Raw genomic sequence first — 23,696 nt, forward strand, 5'->3', positions numbered from 1 at the left:
GAGCTGTTGACAGCACTGTGGGGACACAGTGTGGCCGTTCTGAGCACCCCAGCCTCTGGTTGAGATTTTCTTTCTCTGGTCTGGGCTGAGGAGAACCTATTAAAAACACCCTGCCTAGTCAGGCTTGGAAGACCATGAGCTAGAAAGTGGTCTTCGGGGCATTCTCCAGAGGTGGACAGCAGGTTCCTCTGGGCCATCCCTTTTCGGGATACTCGTAAAGCTGTGCTGTCTCCTTGAGGTCGCTAACTGAAAGCAAATTCTTTCATTGTTAGTTTTATTTTATTGTCATAGGAACACTTAACATGAGATCTACCCTTTTAACAAAGGGTGCAGTACATCCAATTGTTGACCCTAGGTGCAGTGTTGTGCAGCAGCTCTCTAGGGCTTATTCATCTTGCTTAACTGAAAGTTTATGCCTGGCGATTAGTAACCCATTTCCACTGCTCCCAGCCCCCTACAACCACCATTCCACTTTTTGATTCTATGAATTTGACTATTTCAGGTGTCTCATGTAAGTGGAAGCATGTAGCATTTGCCTTTCTGTGACTGGTTTATTCCCTTCAGCATAATGTCTTCAAGGTGCAATTGTGCTGTCGTGTATCACAGAATTTCATTCTTTTTAAAGGCTGTATAGTATTCAATTATATGTATATACCACGTATTCTTCATCCATTCATCCACTTAAGTTGTTTCCACATCTTGGCTCTTGTGAATAGTGTTGCAATGAACATGGGGGTGCAGATACCTCTTCAAGATCCTGATTTCAGTTCTTTTGGATAAATACCCAGGACTGGGATTACTAGATTACGTGGTAGTTCTAGTTTTAATTTTTTGAGGACCTCCATACCATTGTCCATAGCGACATTGCCGTTTTGTTTTCCCACCAACAGTGTGCAAGGTTCTAATTTCTCCACATCATCCCCAGCACTTGTTGTCTTGGTTTTGTTTTTTGTTTTTTTTTAGAATAATAGCCACCCTGACACGTGTGAAGTGAAGCAAATTCTTTTTTCTTTTTTTTTTGTGGTATGCGGGCCTCTCACTGTTGTGGCCTCTCCCGTTGAGGAGCACAGGCTCTGGACGCGCAGGCCCAGCGGCCATGGCTCACGAGCCCAGCCGCTCCGCGGCATGTGGGATCTTCCCGGACCGGGGCACGAACCTGTGTCCCCTGCATCAGCAGGCAGGCTCCCAACCACTGCACCACCAGGGAAGCCCGAAGCAAATTCTTAAAGCTGCCACACTTTGGAATCCAGGAGAGTCCTGGAGACAGTTTTCTCCCAGACAAGACAAGGACTTGTTCTAAATGTTCAAGGAGATGGAATTCTTAGAAATGATTTCTTAAGGGAGCAGGTGCTTGGGTTTGGTCTTCCCTTGAGGTCTGACCTGAGTGCATCAGGAGGGCAGAAGGGCTGGGAGTCCACAGTGATAGGGCCGGGGTGGGGTTGGGGGGTGTGCCTCGGGGACTCTTCCTGAGCTGGACACTCTCCATCCCAGGCTTCTGTCTTTGAATCAGACACAAAAGTTCCAAAGAAAATCCACTCAACAATCTTCCTAAACAAAGGGCTCAGGAACAAGGAGAGATGTGGTCAAGGATACATCTGGAACGAGTTTCACTGGATGCGTTAACAGGAAGCTGGTTCTAAGCAGAGACCAAAAGGCAGGTCTCATTCCTGGCAAAACTGGAAAGCAGACAAAGTTTGCTGGCAAGATCCCCTTCTCTCTTCCCTGGTCTGGGTTGATCAGCTTTTCCCTACAAGGGTCCATGGGCCTCCCACTCCTTCTAGGGGAGAAGAAGCCCCCGAGGCTCTACCTTCTCACCTTTTCATCCACTTTCAGTCCCCACACACCTGTGGCCCACATGCTGAGGATTCTTTTCTCTTTGTTTTGTTTCTCTTCCTCTTTGAAAATCATCTTTGCAAAATAACCCTGGTATCGCAGTAAGGTATCGTGCACTCCAGATTAATGCACAGGGGAAGAAATGCTCCCCGAGACCATGGGGTGAGCTTCGTGCAGCCCTCGTTATCTGCTCACAGAAATGAAAGACAGTACCCTGCCATTAGGCCTTGGTGCACTTGGACCTCGCTGACACTGAGTAAGGTCAAGGGAAATAGAGCACCATGACGTTGAGGCGTCCTCCGGCTTTACATTCCAAATCAGGCTCGCAGCTTCTGGGTGGCAAGATTCTCATCCCCAGAAGCAAAGCTTGGAGAGCACCTTGGGTCAAGATTCCACATAAAGAGGATAAACTTTAACAAAACTCGGTTTGCTCTATCAGTAAAGCAGCATCTCCAAGGCATCCTACAGGGTTGCTTCTCTTGTTGCTAGACCAAAGAATGTCCACGTGTTTGGGGAGTCCTTGGTGAAGCCTTCTTTGTTGGAAATGGTCAAGTTTGTTTGTGGCTCAGAGAAGAAGAAAATTCCACTAGTTCCTCAGTCAAATAGTGTCGTCCACTCCAGAACCATTGTCATCTCCTCTAATATTCTGCAGCTGGGCAGAGAAATCTAAAGCTCATTGTGCAGCTGCATGAAACGCACAGTGTTTCTCAGCACAGCCAGCTTCAGCTTTTCACAAAACCATCATGGTCACACCAAGACCATCGATGAAAACCTCCTATTTTATGAGCTCCATCTGGAAACTTCAAGTACTGTTAATGTTTCTGAAATGGTGAAGAGTTTTTATTTTTCCAAGAGTTTATTTTTGACTGGAAGAATCACCTTGATACCTTGTAAACAGGTGGGTTTTGATTTCATCAGAGGTGAGATCTAGAATTGTTACCTTTTCCCATGAATCTGGAAGGCACTGAGAACTGTTGTTCAACCAGACCCAGGATGAGCAATACAGACAAGGTTCCTGCTGTCATGGAACTCAAGTTCTAGTTAGAGACAGAAAAAAGCAGCAATAAAACAGGATAACTTCAGAATTCAAAGATGTCATCATGTAGGGTGGTGGGCATCAGTGTTACAGATTGGGTGGGTAGGGAAAATACTTGTCTGAGAAGATATCATTTGAAGTGAAGAAGAAGAAAGCGGTGCTAAGATCTGCAGGAATGTCGTTCCAGGCAGAGGCAACAGCTGATGCAAAGACGCTGGGCAGGCTGAATGATGGCCCCTCGAAGATGTCCACCTCCTAACCCTTGGAACCTGTGAATTAAGTTAACTTACATGTAGAAGGGACTTGGCAGTTCTGATTAAATGAAAAGCCTTGAGGTGAGATTATTCTGGTTGATCTGGGCAGGTCGAGTGCAATCACAAAAGTCCTTGTAAGAGAAAGGCAAGAAGGTCAGAGTTAGTGGTAAGAAATGTGATGATGAAAGCAGAGGTTGGAGTCATATGAGGAAGGGGCCATGAGTCAAGGAATGGGGGCAGCTTCTAGAAGCTGGAAAAGACAAGGAAACAGGTTTCCCCTGCCAGAGTCTCCAGAAGGAATCAGCCCTGCTGACACCTTGATTTCAGCCCAGTGAGACCCATTTTGGACTTCTGACCTCCAGAACTTTAAGATAATAAGTTTATGTTGTTTTAAGCCATTAAGTTTGTGATAGTGTATTGCAGCCACAATGGGAAACTAATACAGATGCTAAGGCAGAAACAAGAAGAGCAGGGAAGCAGGATCAGGCTTTGAGGCGAAGATGAGATCAGAGAGGGAACCAGGGGTCCTCTACGGCCTTCTGGGCTGCACTAAGAAGTCTGGATTTTATTCTGAAGGTGATGGGAAATCACTGGAGAGTTTTAAGCAGGGCAATAGCGTGTCCTGATTTATGTTTCTACAAGGTCATGCTGGTCGCTCTTAGACATGGATGAATGAGGACAGAGAGTGGAAGGCTGAAGGCAGAGAGCAAAGCCATGACCCAGTCCAGCCAGGAGGCGGGAGGTTCAAAGTAGACTCAGCGGGGATGTGTTTTAAAGCATCAGCAGACCACTGACCACCACCGAAAGCACCAAAGCAGTAAGAAATGAAGCTGAATCTATTGCTTGCCAGACAAAGGGACATGTTCAAAGGGTCTGTCTGTGCAGAAATAGGAAGAATGAAGCTTAGGGCAACAATAAAAAACGTACAACAGAAAAGGGCACGTTTCTGAGAAAGGGTGTCTGATTGGCTCATGAGACGGATTGTAACTCTTCTTTGCAATTGGCCATCACACTAGTTTACAACACAGAAGCCCAGACGCAGTTTCCAAAGGGTTGAGCTGGGTTGCTACAGTTCTGGCTGGTTCAATATCACCCAGAGGGCAGACTCACACATCCATGATCAAGGTTTGGAGAGCTTTTCTTTTCTTTTTTTCTAATCTTTATTTATGGCTGTGTTGGGTCTTCGTGCTGTGCGCGGGCTTTCTCTAGTTGCGGTGAGCGGGGGCTACTCTTTGTTGCGGTGCGCGGGTTTCTCATTGCAGTGGCTTCTCTTGTTGCGGAGCATGGGCTCTAGGCGTGCGGGCCTCAGTAGTTGTGACCCGCGGGCTCAGTAGTTGTGACTTGCGGGCTCTAGAGCGCAGGCTCAGTAGTTGTGGTGCGTGGGCTTAGTTGCTCCACAGCATGTGGGATCTTCCTGGACCAGGGATTGAACCCAGGACCCCTGCATTGGTAGGCAGGTTCTTAACCACTGTGCCACCAGGGAAGTCCCGGAGAGGCTTTTCTTGATGGGAGTCAATCAACAATATCTGCGAACGGATTGGATGCAGGAGGTTAGGAAAAGCAAGGAATCAAAGCTAATTCTTAGCTTTGTGGCTTAGGGAACTGAGAGGATGGTGGGGACCCTTTTACTGTGATGGTGGGAGAAGCACATGTGGTGGGAGGATTAAGCGTTCTGTTTGGACCTTTGAAGCTGAGATGACAGTTAAACATGTAAGTGGAAACGTTAAGTAAGCATTTGGACATTTGAGACTAAGTTTAGAAGAGAGAATTGGGCTGGAGGTATAAATTTATAAATATGGATTTTTAAGATATCAACTTTATTGTGGTATAGTTTACATCAAATTACATGTACCCATTTCAAGAGTACAGTTCAATGAGTTTTGACAAATGCATTCACCCAAGTAACCAAGACCACCATCAAGATACAGAACAATTCAGTCACCCCCAAAAGTTCTCTCTCCATCCTTTGCATTCAACCTTCCCCTCCCCTGGCTCCAGGAAACAGCTGGTCTGCTTTCTATCACTGTAGATTACTTTTGCCCCTTCTGGAATTTCTAGAAATGGACTTACACAGTAAAACCTCTTTCCTGTCTGACATGTTTTGCTCAGATAATGTTTTTGAGATTCATCCATGTGGTTGCATGTGTCGTTAGTTTGTCCCTTTTTATTTTTGAGAAATATTCCATTGTCTAGATATACCACAATTTATTTACCCATTTGTCTGTTGAGGGATATGTGGGTTATTCCCAGTTTTTAGCTATTACGAATAAAACCCCTACAAGCATTGATGTGTAAGTCTTCGTGTGGACATACTTTTTTCATTTATCTTGGGTGAATAGCTAGAAGTGGGATTGTTGGGGGCCTTACAGTAACTTACCGGGAAACTGCTAAACTGTTTCCAAGCGGTGGTACCGCTTTACATTCCCGCCAGCGACGATGAAAGTTCCAGCTACTCCACATCGTCAACGACACTTGGTGTCGTCAGTCTTTTTAAAATTGAGCCATTCTAGAAGGCATGTGGGGCATCTCACTGTGGCTGTAAGTTCATTTCCCTGCTGCCTAATGACGCTGAGCCACTGAGGGCCATAGGAAGAGGTTCAAGGATAGCGAGAAAAGAAAAGAAATAATTATCAGCTCCAAGAAAAACAAAAATTTGTGTAGGAAAGATGTAATTACAGCCCACTACGTGGGTCATCAAAGAACAATTGTTTCTATCATCATAGAAATGCATACTCTGAGGTTGGATTTAACCGTAAATTGTGATGGAGCTGTACTGGGAGGGTGTGGTTGTAGAGTCACCTTCCATCACAGGAGGGCAACAGACAGAGTCTGTGCAGGACATCTCTCCTAGCAGTATCGAGGCAGAGGCACTAACTGATCTGAGACTCTCCAAAGACAGTTACCAAGCCTCTACCTTCACCATTATCTGTTACCAGAGTTACGTTCTCCTTAAGGAGGGTTGTTAGCCCTTGGTTTGTATCCATAGAGATGCTCGAAGAACAATGCAGGTGACTTGAAAGGCAGACTTGATTCTAAATAAAGTCTTCCACACTCTTCTCTTTCGAAGGAATTTTGGATTTTGTAAGTGCTGGATATCAGACTGAATAACATTCCATTTAAATCCAAAGGCAGACTCAACTCACTAGATTTTAAAAACATGCCGTGTGTAGGCAGAGGTAAGTAAAGATGTATGTAGAGATGTGGGTTGCAATTTAGTTTTGAAAGAGAACATTTGCTTTTACGTGGCTCGCTTTCTGGGCAGATAGCATTTTACTGTTGGGGACGATGCTGAGTGAGTCTATCGAGAAACTTCTGCAGAGGTCAAGAGGGCTGATGCCCATGGGGGAAACAGGAGACAGCTCTGTCCCCTTTCTTCTTTCTTCTCCAGCCTGTAACAGATACTTGGGTCACATTTACACTCTGCTTCTGAAACCATTTTGTCAGCTCCCCACCTGATTGCAGTCATATGAATTGTATATCAGGCTTCTGGAAGAGCTATGTAAAAATTAACCATTAAGGAGCTACTCTTCACAAGGTGCTAGGAAGCTCTTTTCCTTAATAAGGCTGGTCAAGCTCTGCTTCTCACTGTCATGTCCCCTTGTCTATTTCTCTTAAAAATAATAACAAAAGCTAGTATGTGTAGGGCACTCACTCTCTTACTATGTGCCAGGTCTGTACTAAGTGCTTTATGTCCTTTTTCTCATCTAATTTTTATGACAACCCAATGAGGTAGAAAGTCTTCTTCTCTCTACCTTACAGATGAAGAACCCACAGATCAGGAACGCTATGTAATTTGCTCACCCGGTTTGTCAGCCTCCAAAGCCAAGCTCGTAGCCTCCAGGATATATCGCCTTCCAGTCCTGCCCTAATTACCACAGCGTAGACTTGCACACGCTTTTGATTCTTCTTACATTTGCTCTTAGGAGAATTCAAGATGTGTCATGAAACGGCCAGGGCTGCCTTAGGAGTGAGATTGGGCTCTGTTCCTTGTTTCACCAGCAGGGGGCACAGTCACCTCAGTTGAATTTCCCAGGGAGCCATTTGAATCTCCTGCTTCTGTTTCTACGGAGGCACTATCAGTCCAACTGGACCATCGAACAATTCCTTTATGGTCGGGTTTGCTTAGTCTTGTGCAGTGAAGGCAATTTTAGAGAACAAATGGTATCGTGAGAAGCTGGTGCCGTTTTAGAAATCCTTATATTTCTTCAGCTCACACCTAATATTTACATTAACTACTATACTTTGTAGGTAGTTTTAAATCCCAGCCATCTTCCTCTTGCCACCGAGTGTACTGCAAACCATACTGTACAGAGCATCATTTAATGAGAAAATCCAAAATGAAGCAAAGTTAACCTTCCTTTACACAGGTACATTACAGAGTACTGGCCAGCCCCGTGACCTTCAAGTGACTTTGGTGGTGTGTAACTTCTGCAGCTGCTGTTCAGGAACCGGACACAAATCCTGGCTCTACTTCTATGTCATTCTGACCTCTTGAGCTCGCCGTGCCTGCGTTCCTCAGCTGTAAGGTTCATAGTACCTTCTACACTGGGTGTGGCAATGATCACATGATGGTGATACAATAAAAGCGTTTGAGAAGAACCTGGCACATGGTAGGTACTCAGTAGGTGGGTGTCAGCTTTTATTAAGTCCCACTCTGACCCATTCCAAGGACTCCCACTATGATAGAAAAAGGATCTTTTCGTAAGTAGAATTTGTCAGCTCTTTGTATACTTTGCAGACTTGCTTCCATCTCCTCCATAGAACACCTTTCTGTGGCAAGTTTCCGTTTTATCAGACAGCCGTGTAGTTATGAGTCATGTGGAAATTGTCCTAGAGAGGACAATTAAACGAAATTTGGCTCATCAGGAAGTGGTCAGAATAGAGATGCTTGCCGCAGATCATACTGGCCTTCTCCTCAACACACACCAACCGCTCAGAGATGGACATATTCATGTCCACTGTCTGGGACGCTTTCCCTCCCCACGAGGTCTGCAGGGAAGGGTGCTGTCCACTAAGACTTGTCCCAGCCTGAGCGGCTCCCTGTGCCCCGGCACTGCCCCGGCTGGAGCTGGCATCACGGGGCCTGAAGAGGGAACTTGTGCCCAACGCCAGACTCTACGCAGGCACACCGCCACCGGCACCAAGGTTAATTCCCAACTGCCGGTCAGTATTTAACTTTCCTCATAAGATTAGATTAAATATTTGGGTTCATAAAAGCCTAGGATTGCAGACTGCGGTGAACGAGGGCTCAGCTGGCTGCAGGCTGGAGCTGCCCACAGGCCAGGTTCACGCAGCATCCTTCGAGCTCCGGGCGTCAGCGAGAAGGTGCGGGACAGCCTGACTCTGCAGCGAGGAATTCCCTACTGCTGCGCACCGCACAGGCAAGTTTCCACTGCAAATACTTTATTGTTTTAGGAATTAACTAACAAAGCTATATTTTTTTTTACAGATAATTATAAAAGGAATGATTTTCCTGGTACAAGACCTGGCCTTTCCTCCCTTCCCTTCCTCACCCCCTCTCCCTCGCTCCCTCCTTCGTGCCTTTCTTCCCTCCTTCCTCTTTTGCATACTTTCTCTTTCTTTCTTTCTTCTTCTTTTTTTTTTTTTTTTTTGCGGTACGCGGGCCTCTCACTGCTGTGGTCTCTCCCGTTGCGGAGCACAGGCTCCGGACGCGCAGGCTCAGCGGCCATGGCTCACGGGCCCAGCCACTCCGCGGCATGTGGGATCTTCCCGGAGTGGGGCACGAACCCGTGTCCCCTGCATCGGCAGGCAGACTCTCAACCACTGCGCCACCACGGAAGCCCTGTCTCTTTCTTCTTCTCCTTCTTTTCCTCCTCCTCCATCTTCTCTTTGTAGTGTTTTCCTTACTCATTTCTTCAGTAATTGCCTTTGGATGAAAATTTTGAGCGTTTATTTTTTTAATGGGAGTTTCATGGCAAATGTAGCTAATCATCTGGTTCTACTCCTGTTGTAACAATGGAAGACTCTGCTGCATTTTGTAGGTCCACATGATGCTAGCGATTCACAAGCTCTCTAGAAGAGAGAACTCTGTATTTGGTGATCAAGTGCATGTTACTTTCCTCATAGCGTCAGATTGTCCTTGTCATGAATTATGCACGTTTGTGACAGGCACAGCTGGAATTAGGGGGTCATTATGTGTCCTGAAGATAGGGCACAATCAATTGATGTACATGGGCTCGAGCCTTGGTCTTGGTCTCGTTTCTTTTGCCCAGTGAGCTGACCAGTCGCAGGCGGTGTGAGCAGGGAGTTAGCGGGCTTCGTGACCTCTGCTAAGACAGAGCGGGGGCTGAGCAACAGCCTGGGTGGCTTGGGTTTCTAGACTTAGCACTGTGACCTTGGACAGGGGATTTAAGCTCGCTGGGCTGTAGTTACTCGCCCTGCCAAAGGAGAGACCAGCCTAAAGGATCTCCGGGGGCCCGTCCTCTTATTTGACCGAGCAAGAATCATCTATTAAAAATGCCTGAAAATGTAGAACCACATGTGTTAGTTTGAACTACATGGGACATTGCCAATATTTGACCATTTTTAACCTCTATAAAGGGCAACTTCAAATGGTTCAACAGAACATAAATAATAGTTGCCTTCACATTCCAAGGGTGAGTGCCTATGACGGTATATTCTACTTAGAGGAGGGGCAAGTGTTTACACCAAATGTGGTCAACGGCTATCAGTTAAATAGTTATTCTGGGTAGCAGAAAAGTTAATCTGCTTGTTTTAGCAGAACGTCCGTCAGTGAAATAGCTTTCACACACTGTAATTTGATTTTTGCCTGTGGACGATGGGCTGCCCAGCCATGCCTCACGCAACAGTGTCCGAATAGTGACCCTTCCTTGGACTCCACTTTTTCAGGCTGGCCAGGGGTCAGCGCTTAGGCAGCTAATCCCCATAGGCCCTTGTCAGCTCTGTGATTAAGTGTTATCAGAAAGCACCTCCTGACCTGCCTAGCAGCAGGCCTTTGTCCATATTATACAGAAGAGCTGAACAGATAATCAGTAGTATTAGCTCTAACAGGCCCGTGAAGGCTGCCTCGCCCACACCTGGAAACAAACCCAACTCCAGAGGATCTCGGCACTGAAGTCCTTCATCACAAAGACATTTCGTGGCAGAGGTTTTTGATTGGGCTTCAGGGGCCCCAGGAGTCCCCTGAAAGTGAATGTAGAGCTTCATATGGGCATAGGTACAATTTTCTGGGGAAAAATAAAGTCAAATTGTTTTATTTTGTTTTTCAAGGAAGCTAGGGACCCGACCCTCCCCACAAATAAGTTAAGAATCACTATTGTAGTTTCCAGTTGAATTCTGTAGAACACAGGAGAGGAGCGTTCATTCATTCACCGAACCTGTAATAAAGGTCTGCTATCCATCAACCCAAGTGCAGTTCCGGGATTCGAAGGTGAATAAAACAATCTCTGCCCTCCAGCAGCTCAGTGCTTATGTCATTTGGAATCAAAGGACTTTCTCTCTAAACATCAGTTTCCTCGTTTGTAAAATGGAGGTACTTGCTTCCATTTTAGAGTGGTTTTGAGCATCCCATGAATAGCACACAATAAATGGGAAAACTGAGGACAAGCAAGCAAATACACATGACAGTTTGCAGGAGTAACACAGAAAAGGGATCTCCAGCCCATGCTGGGAGGTCGGGGAAAAGCCTGTGGACAGGGAGACTGCCGACCTAGGTTTCTGAAACCATAAGAGCAAACCATCTTTTTAAAATGTGTGAGTGTGATGGATAAAGAAGATGTGGCACATAGATACAATGGAATATTACTCAGTCATAAAAAGAAACGAAACTGAGTTATTTGTAATGAAGTGGGTGGACCCAGAGTCTGTCATACAGAGTGAAGTAAGTCAGAAAGAGAAAAGCAAATACCGTACGCTAACACATATATATGGAATCTAAAAATAAAATGGTTCTGAAGAACCTAGGGGCAGGATAGGAATAAAGACACAGACCTGCTAGAGAATGGACTTGAGGACACGGGGAGGGGGAAGGGTAAGCTGGGACAAAGTGAGAGAGTGGCATGGACTAATATATACACTACCAAACGTAAAACAGATAGCTAGTGGGAAGCAGCCGCATAGCACAGGGAGATCAGCTCGGTGCTTTGTGACCGCCAGGAGGGGTGGGATAGGGAGGGTGGGAGGGAGAAGGGCAACCCAGGGAAAGTCCTGGAGAAGATCAGTGCTCTCTCCTCTCTCCCTCCGCCCCGCTGCCCCTTCCGCTCAATACTTAAAGTGCCCGTCCACATTCCAGCGTGGAAAGCTGGGGCTTCCCTTGAGGCACCCTGTCCTGGATGGTCTTGCTAAGCCTGAGAAGATGCCTCTCCTGTGTCCGCTGTGGTCTCTTGGAGCCCTGAAGGAACAGGCCCTGGCCCAGAGTTTTCACAGGTGCTGAAAAGCTGAAGAGTCGCTTTGATGAAAGCATTCGCAGAACGATGTTGGCAGTGAGCGTGACCCTGCTGTCCCTCCCCCGTAACACGGGGACTTTACTCCCTCCACTCAGGGTCGCCCCTGGAATTCCAAGCACAGCGGCACAGCCACGAAGGAGATGCATGCGAGGCGGGCAGGCAGAGGAGCTCAGAGCACGGAGGAGCTCGCGATGCGCCCTCCTCTCTGGGGAAACCCAGATCCAAGGTGGCCTCGTGTAGCCCAGTACATGCTGGCCTTGCTTCAGAGAACCGCTGTCCAATGAGCAGAAATAAGTAGACTATTTCCCATCTTGGCAGGAAGAACACGAAGGGGACCCAATTCTCTGCCCTGAGGAGGTCCCCTTCTTCCCCTTCTCAGTTGCCTCGTACTCCACAGTCCCTTGGGGCCTTCCACCAGACCGAACTTCCCTCGTCACCCACCAGTCTTTGCTTTTGTACACTTAGCTCCTCTGGGATTCTTGTTTGTTTTCATTCTTTGTTTGGTTTTTTAGTTGTCTCTATGTTCTACCCATTCTTCAATTTGGCTTCACAGAAGGAAACTGAATTCTCTCCAGAGGGTGCAGCAGGGGGATATATAAGCTGGGAAAATCACAGTTTTCTTTATTGGATGAAGCTGTGGGAAAGGGTTGGCAGAAACAGAGGGTGAGGGCACTGGTAGGTGAAGTGATCCGGCCCTGTCACGTTTGTAAGGTGAGCCCTACAGACCACGGGAAGGAGGGGGGGTGGGATGGAATTTTTTGGATGGATGAAACAAGTGTGAGCTCCCCCCAGATGAGTAGACCTGGGCTCTTCAAGGGTTAAGGAGCCAGTGGTGAAGTCTTGACTCGGATTAAAGCCGGTTTAGCTATACTCTTTCACAGTGAACTGTGTTATTTTAAGGGGGAGAAAGCATGCCTCTGTCACATTACCTGGAAAATATGCTTGGTGAGTACTTTGGGGCAATCTTACCTATTTGTTAAGTTACTTTTCAACCCGCTCTGTTCACACCTGTGACAACTCTCTGCACCTTGCATGGTTGTTTGTTTGCATCTCTCCCACTACACCGAGCTTCCTCAGGAAGAATTCTCGTACTCGTCATCGCTGCATTTCCGATGCCAGCGTGTTCCCGGCACATTCATTTACTCATCAGACATCCATTGTGTGCCTACTGTGTGCCAGTTTAGTTGGTTTAGTGCCAACATTCACTAAACCAAGGTAGGCAGAGGCGATGTGAGCCCTGCCCTCGCAGACATCATGGTCGAGTGGGAAAGGTGAGGCCATAAGCCAATCATCACACACACACAGCGACATATACACAGAAGCACCACATGTTGGGAAGAGTGCTTTGAAGGAAAGTAATAAGATGCTATTGGAGAAAAGTGATGATGGGGGTGGGGTTTGAGAGCAGGGCCGGGGTACTTTTCTCAGAAGTGACAGTTAAGCTGGGCCCCAAAGGGTGAGGAGGTAGCAGAGGGAAGAGAAGGGGAAAAGTATTCTAGGTTGAGGGAACAGAATGTGCAAATGTCCTGAAGCAGGAGAAGGTTTACTGATGTGGGGGAAGGCAGGCCAGGAAGACCAGTTGCCACGAGCGGAGAGTAAACTGGGGAGGTGGTCAGGGGCCAGCCAGGCCAGGCCAGGTAAACCCGTTAAAGAATGAGGATTTTATTTTGTGAACAGGAAGGTATTGCATCATTTTAAAAACAGGGGAATGATGTGCTCCCATTTCTCTCTTAAAAAGAGCACACCGACTGCTGTGCAGGGCAGAGAGGGGCAGATGTGACCCTGGGGAGGTAGTTTTGGGGAGGGTTGTATTGCATTGCATTGTATCAGCCAGGTGAGAGATGCTGGTGGCTGGGCAGTGAAAGTGAGGATGGAGAAGAGAGTGGGAGTTGAGAAATACCAATGATCTCTCAGGTTGTTCCTTTTTATCACTTGCCTAAAGTACTTCTTTCAAATATGGAGGCACATACTCATCTCTTTGGTATAACTGGAAAAAGCACTGCCTAGACATAGGAGGTGGAGCGGATTGCAAAGTCTGTCAATGCCCCTTGCAAGCTTCTGACCCATAAGTCTCTGAAAACACAGAACATACATCAGTCATTGTTTCCTTCAGCCGATGTCTGTTGAGTATCTGTTATGAACAAGGCATTGTGCTAGCCATTGTGAGGTGACCGACCTATTTAGAAACAAAGTAATGAATGCAAGATTATTGATGAAAATTTTGAACAGAAGAAAAATATAAGGAAAAAAAAATCTGTGAGTATACCATCCACTATTTTTTTTTTTTTTTTGCGGTACGTGGGCCTCTCACTGTTGTGGCCTCTCCCGTTGTGGAGCACAGGCTCCGGACGCGCAGGCTCAGCGGCCATGGCTCATGGGCCCAGCCGCTCCGCGGCATGTGGGATCTTCCCGGACTGGGGCACGAACCCGTGTCGCCTGCTTCCCTACCATCCACTATTAACACTTTGAACTATTTATTTATCCAGTCTTTTTTCCATTTTCATCTGCATGTATATTTATTCACATATTTAAACTGGGATCGTAATACATATAGTTTTATGTACTCCATTAAACTTTTATTGTAAGATAGCATGAATGCAAACAATGCATCAAGTTAAGCTGGGCCCCAAAGGGTGAGGAGGTAGCAGAGGGAAAAATTTAAAGAAAATGTAAAGAATAACAAAGTATGCACTCACTCAGTCACCAGCCAGGTAAAGAAGAAATAATATTACTTCCCCCCCTTGCATGCCCCTCGCGCCATCCCTTAAGGTAGCCAAATGCAGAAAGAATTCATTTTCTTAAGCTTGTTCATATATTTTATTCTTTAAATTGCAGCAGGAGGGAAATATGCCTACTTCATCCAACCTGACACAGACACTGGAATATGTCTTCAAAAGGATTTTTGTGACTTACATGGACAACTGGCGCAGGAACACAACAGCTGCACAAGAGGCCCTGCAAGCCAAGGTCGATGCTGAGAACTTCTACTATGTCATCTTGTACCTTATGGTTATGATCGGAATGTTCTCTTTCATCATTGTAGCCATCCTGGTGAGCACCGTGAAATCCAAGAGACGAGAACACTCCAATGACCCGTACCACCAGTACATTGTGGAGGACTGGCAAGACAAGTACAAAAGTCAAATTGTGAACCTGGGAGAATCAAGGGCCACCATCCACGAGAACACTGGTGCAGCGGGGCTCAGAATATCTCCTTGATTAGCGAGAGAGGCATACAGCCAACGTCTGATATGCAAATATGAAGAGACGCCAGTGTCATGGAGCCAATCCAAGTTGCCATGCTTAGAAGACACTAAGTTCCTCGCTCTCTGTTGAGAATTTTCATGGAGATCAGGTGGCTGGTCAACTAAGACAGGGGACACTGCAATCTCAGTGATTTATGCTTGCTCATTGGAGAAGTAATTTATGCTGAAGACCTCTCTTCCTTTCCGTGCAATGTCAATGTCATTTTAATCAATGTCAATAGTGAAAATAAAGCCAAATTGGAAGTAACATGCCTGGGCAGTGGCAGTGGGGCTAGAAAGGAGAGATTAACAAATCATTGAATCTTCTTCCTCATGAAACATTTTGTTTGTGACTATATCAATTTATAAATAACCCAGGTGTATTACCCAGAAGCTGAGGTTCAAAAATCTGTCACTTGCTCACTGGATTGATGTAGGAGCATTTATTTATTAACTCATGAATGTAGAGTCTGAAGTGATGAATGAATAGAACCACGGGGTTCCTTTGTGTCTTGTTTCCCTAGCATTGAGTTTATTTGGAAGTCTGAAGACAGAACAAACATTTCACAAGGGCAAAGAGTCCACACCAGAGAAATAGAATCTTTAAGAACTACCTGGTGCAACAGAAACATACCTTTTAATTAACATTTAAAATTTCACAGAAAACTTTTAAAAGTCCTTGTTATTATAGAAAAAGTAATAAAACATTGTAACACGGCTTTATAAACAACTCTTTTCACTCAGTTTACTTTCCCTATTTACAGTTACTTATTTCCACTTAGTTTCAAGAAACTTGTTGTCACTTACATACTGAAAGTGGCTGAATTGTTGCTGTCTGTTGAAGAGCTAGACTGTTAACTGCTTAGTATTTTGAAGCTTGGGGTTCACAATATCACAGAATGTCAGGGCTGGAAGACACCTTGGAGATCATAGTATTCTTTTTTTTTTTTTTCTTTCCAGATGTCTAGAGAGTCTGGGTGCTTTAATACCAGAAAATTAGGCACAGGAAAAAACAAGCAAACAAACAAATAAATAAATAAGCCTAGTCAAGAGTTGGCCAAAGACTGTCAAAACATACTCCTTAAGAAAATAGCCTCTGTGCTTCCTGTTTTGGAAGTTATTTGCTAATGGAAACAGTTGTGTCAACATTAGTCTTGAAGCAACCATGGCTGTAAGGGGTAATTTACAAGAAAGTGCATGTTCAACGAGCAGGCACACCAAGGGTTCATGGGTTATCTCAGGATGGTTATGAGCGGGTCTGGAACCCAAGGTCAGCACCATGCTGGTTCATAATCCTGTATTAGATTCTTACTGCTGCTGTAACAAATTACCACCAATGTACCAGCTTAAAACAAAGAGATACATTCTCCTACACTTCTGGAGGTCAGAGGTCTGAACTGGGACTCACTGGGCTGTGTTCTTCTAGAGCTTCTAGGGGAGAATCCATTCATTTATCGACAGGAATCTCCAGTCCACAGATTAGGCGACTTCACTCATCAATTCAATCAAGCATCATTTAATATCTATCTACTTGGGTCACTGGCCTAGACCCCAGGAGCATAGAGATGAACGGGACTCCCAGAGCTGCAGGAACTCACTCAGTCGAGGCGGAGTCAGACACGTGAACATCAAAACGATATAATGTGACAACGTTATAACGGAGAGCAACACAAAGGGGGCAGAGCTAGAGCCGGGACAGAGGCCCCGCCTACGTCGGGTTAAGGTCTAGAGAGTAGCTGAGAGGAGAAAGCCAATGGCAAGACGGACTTACGGGCTGTAACTTCAGGAAGCTTCACGCCCCCTTACACTCTTCTCTTCCTCCAGCTTCCCATCTACTCAGCCAAACAGAGCAATTGTGAGCAGAGCCTCAAGTCTCAGGGCACTAAGACAAAATTCCAAACAGGAGTCCTTCTTCAACGTCTTATATAGATTACAAGCTTTGTGTCTTTAGAGTGAGATATATACAAGGTCTGTTTCCTAATAACAAAGATGCAATTATGCTAACAGAAGTGTTAAATACAGTTTTGGAGAAAGCCATTCACGTTCCAAGAGCAGATATGGCAAGAGTGGTTTCCCTCCTTAGATCAGAAACCCAGAAATGCTGTACCACACGGAACATTCTCACCAGTGTGCCCAGAGCAGCAACCCAGGCTACAAAATCTCAGCCTTGGGTCTGGATCCAGACAGGAATCCAGGGTTTCTACCATCTGACAATGACTATGTCTTTGACCAAACTCTGGTCAGGCTCCTCTGAGCCTTCTTCTTGACTAGACCTCTTGCCCTATAAACACTGCACATTCTTGGCAAAAAAGATATCATCCACCTCCCCACATCTGAACTAACACTACCATAGTTTCTAACAGCTCTAGGTTGCGTCCCTAAGGGGACCCCAGCCCGCTTTAAAGTGCTTGCCTAAGAAAACTCGATTTACGTTTTGCGCCAGCCAAACCCCGATGGTAGGCAGATCAGCCCCCTGAATCCCTCCTAGGGCAGCTATTTTAGAAATCTTACAATTATAAATCCTTTGTCTCCCCCCTTGAGGTGTAAATCCTTACCACTCAGAACTGTCTTGTCTCTTGGAGGTGCCAACATTCAAGGAATAACTCTCCCCAACCTGTGGGCACGTTGCTCTAACATGCACCACTGCGGACAGTCATAAAGATCGAACTTTGTTTCTCCTCCAGATAAGCGTCTGTTAACAAACCCAGGTCAGGTTGACCAATCCCCTCTGCTTTTTGTAAATTTCCACTTCCCTGACTCTGCTCAAGTGCCTGCGGCCCCAATCCCTCCTTCCCCTTTTAAAATGCCCAGTTACTTCTGGCAAGACAAAGCTGAGTTCAGCTCATGCTGGACTCTCTCCCCTATTGCAATAGTTGCTTAATAAAGTCTATCCTTAACACTTGAACTTGTGTCCAGCTTTGTTTATCTTTGACACAAGGAAACATTAAGGGGGGAAAAACCTAGGTTTTCCTAATTAAGTATGTTTTATTATCATCACTAAAGTATATGGGGCCAACATAGATGGTTATCAGTATCAACTTTACTTTTGGGGAATGGGAGAAATGCCCAATGTTTACGAGCATTCTGGGTATACAGTTGCTGCCACTTGCCCCCGTTTGTCACCCCAGCATCAATTTCCACCAAACCTAGGCTTGCCACTTTCAACCTGGCAACTGAAAATTCCAGTTCAAACAACTTGCTAGTTTTCTTTTCCACCCTGTTTGCTTTTAAGAGTTCCTTCTGCTTGGTCTACTGGCTCCCAATGACCTGAGCCCCATTTACTTCTTACAGCATAGATCAGAAGCGATTTGAAAAGGAACCTATGGACTATAGTGGCTGCCCTGAGAGAGTCTAGCTCCAGATTACCCATAGTCAGACCCCAGCTCTGGAGCTTGCTGGTTTTAAAACCCTGGACAATTTTTTTTTTCGGTGCGCGGGCTTCTCACGGTTGTGGTCGCTCCCGCTGCGGAGCACAGGCTCCGGACGCGCAGGCTCAGCGGCCATGGCTCACGGGCCCAGCCGCTCCGCGGCATGTGGGATCTTCCCGGACCGGGGCGCGAACCCGTGTCCCCAGCATTGGCAGGCGGACTCTCAACCACTGCGCCACCAAGGAAGCCCGATCCCTGGACAATTTAATCAGTTTGTGTCTCCATTTCCTCATCTGTGAAGTGGTTACAGGCATATTATGTCCTTTATAGGCCTGTTAGGAGACTTCAATTAGAAAATTGCCGCAAAGTGCTTAGAACAAAGCTATTTTAGGTACTTTCTCCAGGAAAACTTCACTTGTTGACAGAACTAACCCCCCTCTCCCCAATCCTCCAGTTTGTCCTTTCCTCTGCACTCCGTAACATTTCGTTCTTCACCAGCACCAAGATGTCCCAATGGGGTTCGGAGTTAGCCTGCCTGGGTTCAAATCTAGATTTTGCCACTCCAATTCACACGTTGTCTTGCGCCGGCCACATCATCTTCCCTTGCCTCAGTTTCCTCAACCAAAAAATGGCGAGCCAAGCACGTAGTAAGGAGTCTGTGAACCTCCCTCTCGATATCCTTGAACGGGGTGGGGGGGAGGGTGGCCAGTCTGCGCCCTCCCGTGCCGCAGGGACTGAGTGGACTCAAACTCCGCTCCGGTTTTCTAAGCGCTTGTTGAATGAAGGAATCTGGGAACCTAGTACCGAGCACCCTACTGCTATCCCAAGGGAAAACACACGCATTTTGGACAGAGAACATGAACGCTAAATTTGGAAACTTCTGGGGAGCCACGTGCCCTCAGTCGCACACAGCGAGGAGCTTCCAGGGATGCGAGACGGCTGAGCGGCAGGAGCCCCCGCGACGCCCGCCCTCCGACCGCCGTCTTCCAGCTCAGGTAAGTTCACAACGAGAACCTGCCCGGGTCCAGGCCGATTCCGCCAGGTGACCCACGTCACTGCCCCACGAAGGCCGTCCGGCCCAAAACGCATGCGCGACGAGCGGCGCACCCACCCAGGCGGCCCGGGCCCACTGCGCCGGCGCGAGCAGCGGCGCACACTCCGAGGTGGCCGGAGCCCACTGCGCCGGCGCGCGGAGCGGTGCATTTTGGGACATGTAGTTTTCCCGCGGCATTGTGGGAGTCGTGGTTCGTGTGCCGGCGGCGAGCTGCATCTTCCGTGGCCTGGAGTTGTAAGTGGATGGCGTCCGTGTCTGCCGAATCCTGACCCGAGACCCGGCAGCTCTTTGGGGGCGCTGTGGAGTTCGGCGGCCCGCCCCGCTTTTGCACTTTCTCTGCAGGACGCTCTCCAGCGGGCCCCCGGGGACCGCGGGGTTGACAGCGGTCATGTTCCCCCCCTTCCCCCCGCAGAGCGTCCTGCCTGGCTAGGTTGTCCAGGCGCCGCGAGATCGGCGGATCCGGCGCCGGGGGCGGCGTGTTGAGGCTGGCACGCAGGCCGAGGGGGGGACCCAGAGGTGGTTCCCGCCAGAGAGATTTGGGGGCGAGCGAATGCCCTGGAATGTTCTGTAGAATGGGGGGGGGGCGGGGAAGCAGTGGTCGCCCTTGGTCCTCATCCTCGGGTCTGAGCGGGGCAGGCGTTGCTCCCAGGTATCGCGGCTGTAGCGGACCCTGGCCCGGCCCTCCGGCTACGGAGGAGCCGAGGCTCAGCCCGTCGCCCTGGGAACCCCGGCTGACCCGGGCGTGGGGCTCAGAGGTCGACCAAGTGATACCCAAGGTTCAACTGGAACCCTCTCCTCCCCGCACCTACCTCTAATTCAGATGACTGGGTGAAGGATTGGGGTGAAAACGGTAGAGACGGGGAATGAGAACAGCTTCGGACAATTCAAACTAAGGACACAGCCTAATGAGTGGCTGGAATGAGACACCCAGAGACAGACCGACCCTTGGGTGTGTTAGGTGTGCCAAGAAGAAAATTGTGGACTACACATTGTCCATATTGCTGTAATTGGCCTAATCAAAATAAGCCACTGGCTCTTCTGTTTTTTAGGAGAAATCTGGCAAAGGAGAAATCAGGATATTTTTGCAGTGAAGGAAAGAGAACTATTTCTTCCTAAGCCATTGTTATTTTTGGGTTTTAAGCTAAGACGGTGGATAGTTCCAGGGGAAGCTTAAAACTTCCTGCACTTCACAGATTTTATGCCTTTCAAAATTGTCCCGGTCTTGTTGGCTTTTGCAGTTCAGCCCTCAGATGCCAGCTGCCTCCTGGTTCTAATATTGCACCAGGTGTACATATGGCAGCAGAGCAAATAGCCTGATGATATTTTTAGCTTTCTCAGTTGTTCTCATTTGCTGAAGTCCTGCAGGGTGCTACAAAAATGGCTGAGTTGGAGCCTGTAATTTAAGGGAGATGGAGAAAAGTTATCATTTGGAGGCAGTGGGTGGGGATGAGTTTGATTGATTTGCCCTCTCATCTCCCACCCTCAGTGCACCCCTTCCACTGCTTTGCAGATGGACTTTAAATATGTTTCTTTCCTAAAGAGATTGAATTTTATCACTCTAGATATGATGTTGAGGCAGCTGCCAGTATATTTTTAGTCAGATTCTGTGGTATCAAAGAGAGTGGTGACTTAGGCATTTCAGCGTTGCAGCGTTGTTCTTCGGGTTCTGGTTTTTAAAATGATAACACTTTGGTTTAGAGAGGCTAATGGCTTGCCCCAGGTCACATGCCTTGCCACTGGTGCCACCAAGAATAGAGTCCATTTCTCCTGCTTGCCCAGTGGTGGTGCTTTATACCCTGCTGTCACACTTTGCCCTGGATGCCACTTGCTTGTGTCCTGCAGCTTGACATGTCCATTAGTGGGAAGAGGTATTTATCAGAACAGTTATGGTTGGTAATTTGTTCAGTGCTTTTCATGTGCGGAACATGGTGCTTAGTGTTCATGATCCAGTCTTTGAAGGAGAATTTACAGACAAGGGAGCTGAGGCTTAGAGATGCCCAGTGACTCATCCAAGGTCATATAGTACATGTTTACCAGAGGGCCAGACCCCCGGGCGTTCTTTTTATTTCCCCCATAACCTTTTTGGACCTACTCGTGGTCCTTGACCTTGGGAATTAATATCTTACCTACTTCAGTTCACTGAGTATGTAATTTGGGCTCAGAAAATGTGTGGGGAACAGCCAAACGTGTCTACTTATATCTGCAGACAACTCAGTAAAAGCAGGCGTTGTAAAAATAAAATTTGCACAACCTTAAACATTTTAATTTACAACATGGCTGATTCCTGAGATTATTAGAGATTATTCAAAGTGAAAATTCCAGCAACAGGTTATAACCTGGTAGGAAATATTTCTCCAGTGCAGGGCAGAATCTCCTGCTACTTAAAGACAAACAGGCCATTTATACGTGAAGGTAACGCGCACCTTCAGTCATGGTCATCGCATGTAAACAGATTTATGGTGTAAATTCCTGTTGTTAGCTTATCTGACTTTGAAAAAGTCACGGGGAAAACTTGGCTATCTTGTGCCAACTGCTAGCTTGTTTTCAACATACTATGACCTTGAGTAAATGAGGTCTGAACTTTCTCTATTTAGATGTTTTTGTAAGTGAAAATTTTAAAAACCATCTTCCCTGAAGTTTATCTCATCAGCCCCATTCTAAAGGCCTGTGAAATTTTCTGCTTTCTTGATTCTAATTGTAAGTACATTTAAAGAGAAGCATCCCCATGATTTTTTACCGCAAAGCTCTCTGTCTGCATTAGGATAAGACTCCGGAGCCGCACTGGATGTGTTCGAATCTCAGTCCCCACCGTGACTCTGGACGTGTCACAGAAACTTTGTTTCCTCATCTTCAAAGTGTAGACGGTAAACTGCACCTCATGGGGCTGGTGTGAAGACTAGCTGAGTTAACGCATGTAGTGCACTTCAGCACAGCCGGGCACAGTAAAGCGAAGCTGTGACTATTATGCTGAAAGTCGCTGAACTGCAAGAAAAGTAGGGGCCCCAGAGCCCATCTAGTTGACACCCCCATCTTCACTTGCAGATGGGACGGAGGCCCCCAGAGGGAAGTCACTTACCAGAGTGTGTAGGCTCTTCATCCAGAGCTCAAGTCTTCTGACTCTTGGGGTATGTGTCGTATTCTAAAAATAGTGACGCAGGAGGCCTCAGAGCAAATCCTGTGCTCCAGCCGTGTCCCTGCCTTGTCACCTCCTGCCTCACCTTCCCCTAGGTCTCCCTCACGTCTTAGAGGGAATTCTCGATTTGAACGGCTTTCTTAGGATATTGTTTTCCCCCATCACTGATTCCCTTCCCTCCAGATATTTTAAAAAGCCAAGATTACCTGAATTAACAATCAGAGGACCTGAGAAATAAAATGACACTCATCCGCAGACCGGCTCTCGTTCAAGGCAGGGCGTGGGAGGAGGAACAGATCCTGGACCTGGGCTCCTCCGTCTACAGATGAATGGAATGGGAGCCTGCGTCCCCTCAGGAGCAGCGCCGCCACCTCCGCTTGGCTGTGCTCCCTTCCCCAGTGAGGAGCTGCCAAGGGCATCTACCCGCTCAGCAAGAGCTCGACCCTCACCCAGCAAGAGCGCGACCCTCACCCAGGCCTTCTGCTTTCCAGCAGGCTCTGGTCCCCTTGCTGGGGACGCTTACCCTCCTCTCTGCAGAGCTTGCCGTCTTTGTTCATGGGCCTTCTCTCCGTGCAAGAGAAGTCTGCCTAAGGTGGTCTGCTCTAGAAAGCCCACGCTGACCTGCTTCTTCTCTTCCCCACCAGGACAGTGAGACCTGCCGCTCCGGCCCCCTCTCCAACTTGCCTGAGTGGAGTGGCCCGCACTGACCAGGAGGGAGCTCCCAGTTGGCCCAGCATGAACTGGAAGGTAAGAATACCATTAAACATTGATGGCTTGGGGTTTTTCCTTCTCCTGCTCGTAAAAATTCAGAATAATAGTTCTGTAGGGATGGGTTGATTAGGAAGCAAGAAAAGAAGGAAGAAAAGTAGATTAAAGCAGGAATCATAATAGTACATAATATTTTAAATGAAGACAGATAAATGTACGTTTATGTGCCAGACTTCTGGAGGAAGGCTAGGCCTTTTCTTTGAGAGGACACCAACTGCCCTCAGGTCTGCCTCACTTTTCTTGCAAAAACCATGCCTTTGAAGTTTCACCTATAATTTCACACTTTGGTTTCTTTAAAGTGGATGACTAAGAACTGATGAAGCAATGTGCATACAAGATCTTTCCTGATTTTTATGCTCTGCTTCTCTAATCTTTTACATTTGTGTTGCCAACAGTGGCATTTTTTTCCAGTTCAAATTGAGTCTTTCAAAGCATGCAACTTAGTTTTCATGGAAACAGCCTTTCCTTTACACAGTCATAGTTCATGAGTCTCGTGTTTAAATAAATTATCTATTATAACATCAAGTGCTACTTAAGTAAACTGGCTGCAGAATAAACACAACTGACCGCTGTAAAACC

At 47.0% G+C, this 23,696-nt stretch overlaps 2 protein-coding genes across 10 annotated transcripts in view; both read left to right on the forward strand.

The window, feature by feature from the left end:
- The first annotated feature begins 13,826 nt into the window (after nucleotides 1-13,826).
- Nucleotides 13,827-15,062, forward strand: KCNE2 (potassium voltage-gated channel subfamily E regulatory subunit 2). Its single transcript, XM_033418243.2, has one exon. It carries the CDS (start codon nucleotides 14,397-14,399, stop codon nucleotides 14,766-14,768), a length of 372 nt encoding a protein of 123 aa, XP_033274134.1. The 5' UTR covers nucleotides 13,827-14,396; the 3' UTR covers nucleotides 14,769-15,062.
- Nucleotides 15,063-19,134: 4,072 nt separating this feature from the next.
- The window catches only part of SMIM11 (small integral membrane protein 11), a 70,205-nt gene continuing 65,643 nt past the window's right edge, over nucleotides 19,135-23,696 (forward strand). For 2 of the 9 annotated variants that reach the window (XM_049709955.1, XM_049709957.1), the window contains exons 1-2: nucleotides 19,439-19,463; nucleotides 22,994-23,096. In XM_049709955.1, coding sequence (XP_049565912.1) covers nucleotides 19,459-19,463; nucleotides 22,994-23,096 — 108 coding nt within the window. In that variant the 5' untranslated portion in view covers nucleotides 19,439-19,458. Of the gene's footprint in view, nucleotides 19,158-19,320; nucleotides 19,464-21,987; nucleotides 22,081-22,258; nucleotides 22,342-22,993; nucleotides 23,097-23,696 lie in introns of those variants that run through there. The other 7 variants (XM_049709961.1, XM_049709963.1, XM_049709960.1 and 4 more) reach the window with 7 other exon arrangements.

The sequence above is a fragment of the Orcinus orca genome, chromosome 5 (genome assembly GCF_937001465.1).
Source record: "Orcinus orca chromosome 5, mOrcOrc1.1, whole genome shotgun sequence".
Classification (NCBI taxonomy): Eukaryota; Metazoa; Chordata; class Mammalia; order Artiodactyla; family Delphinidae; genus Orcinus; species Orcinus orca.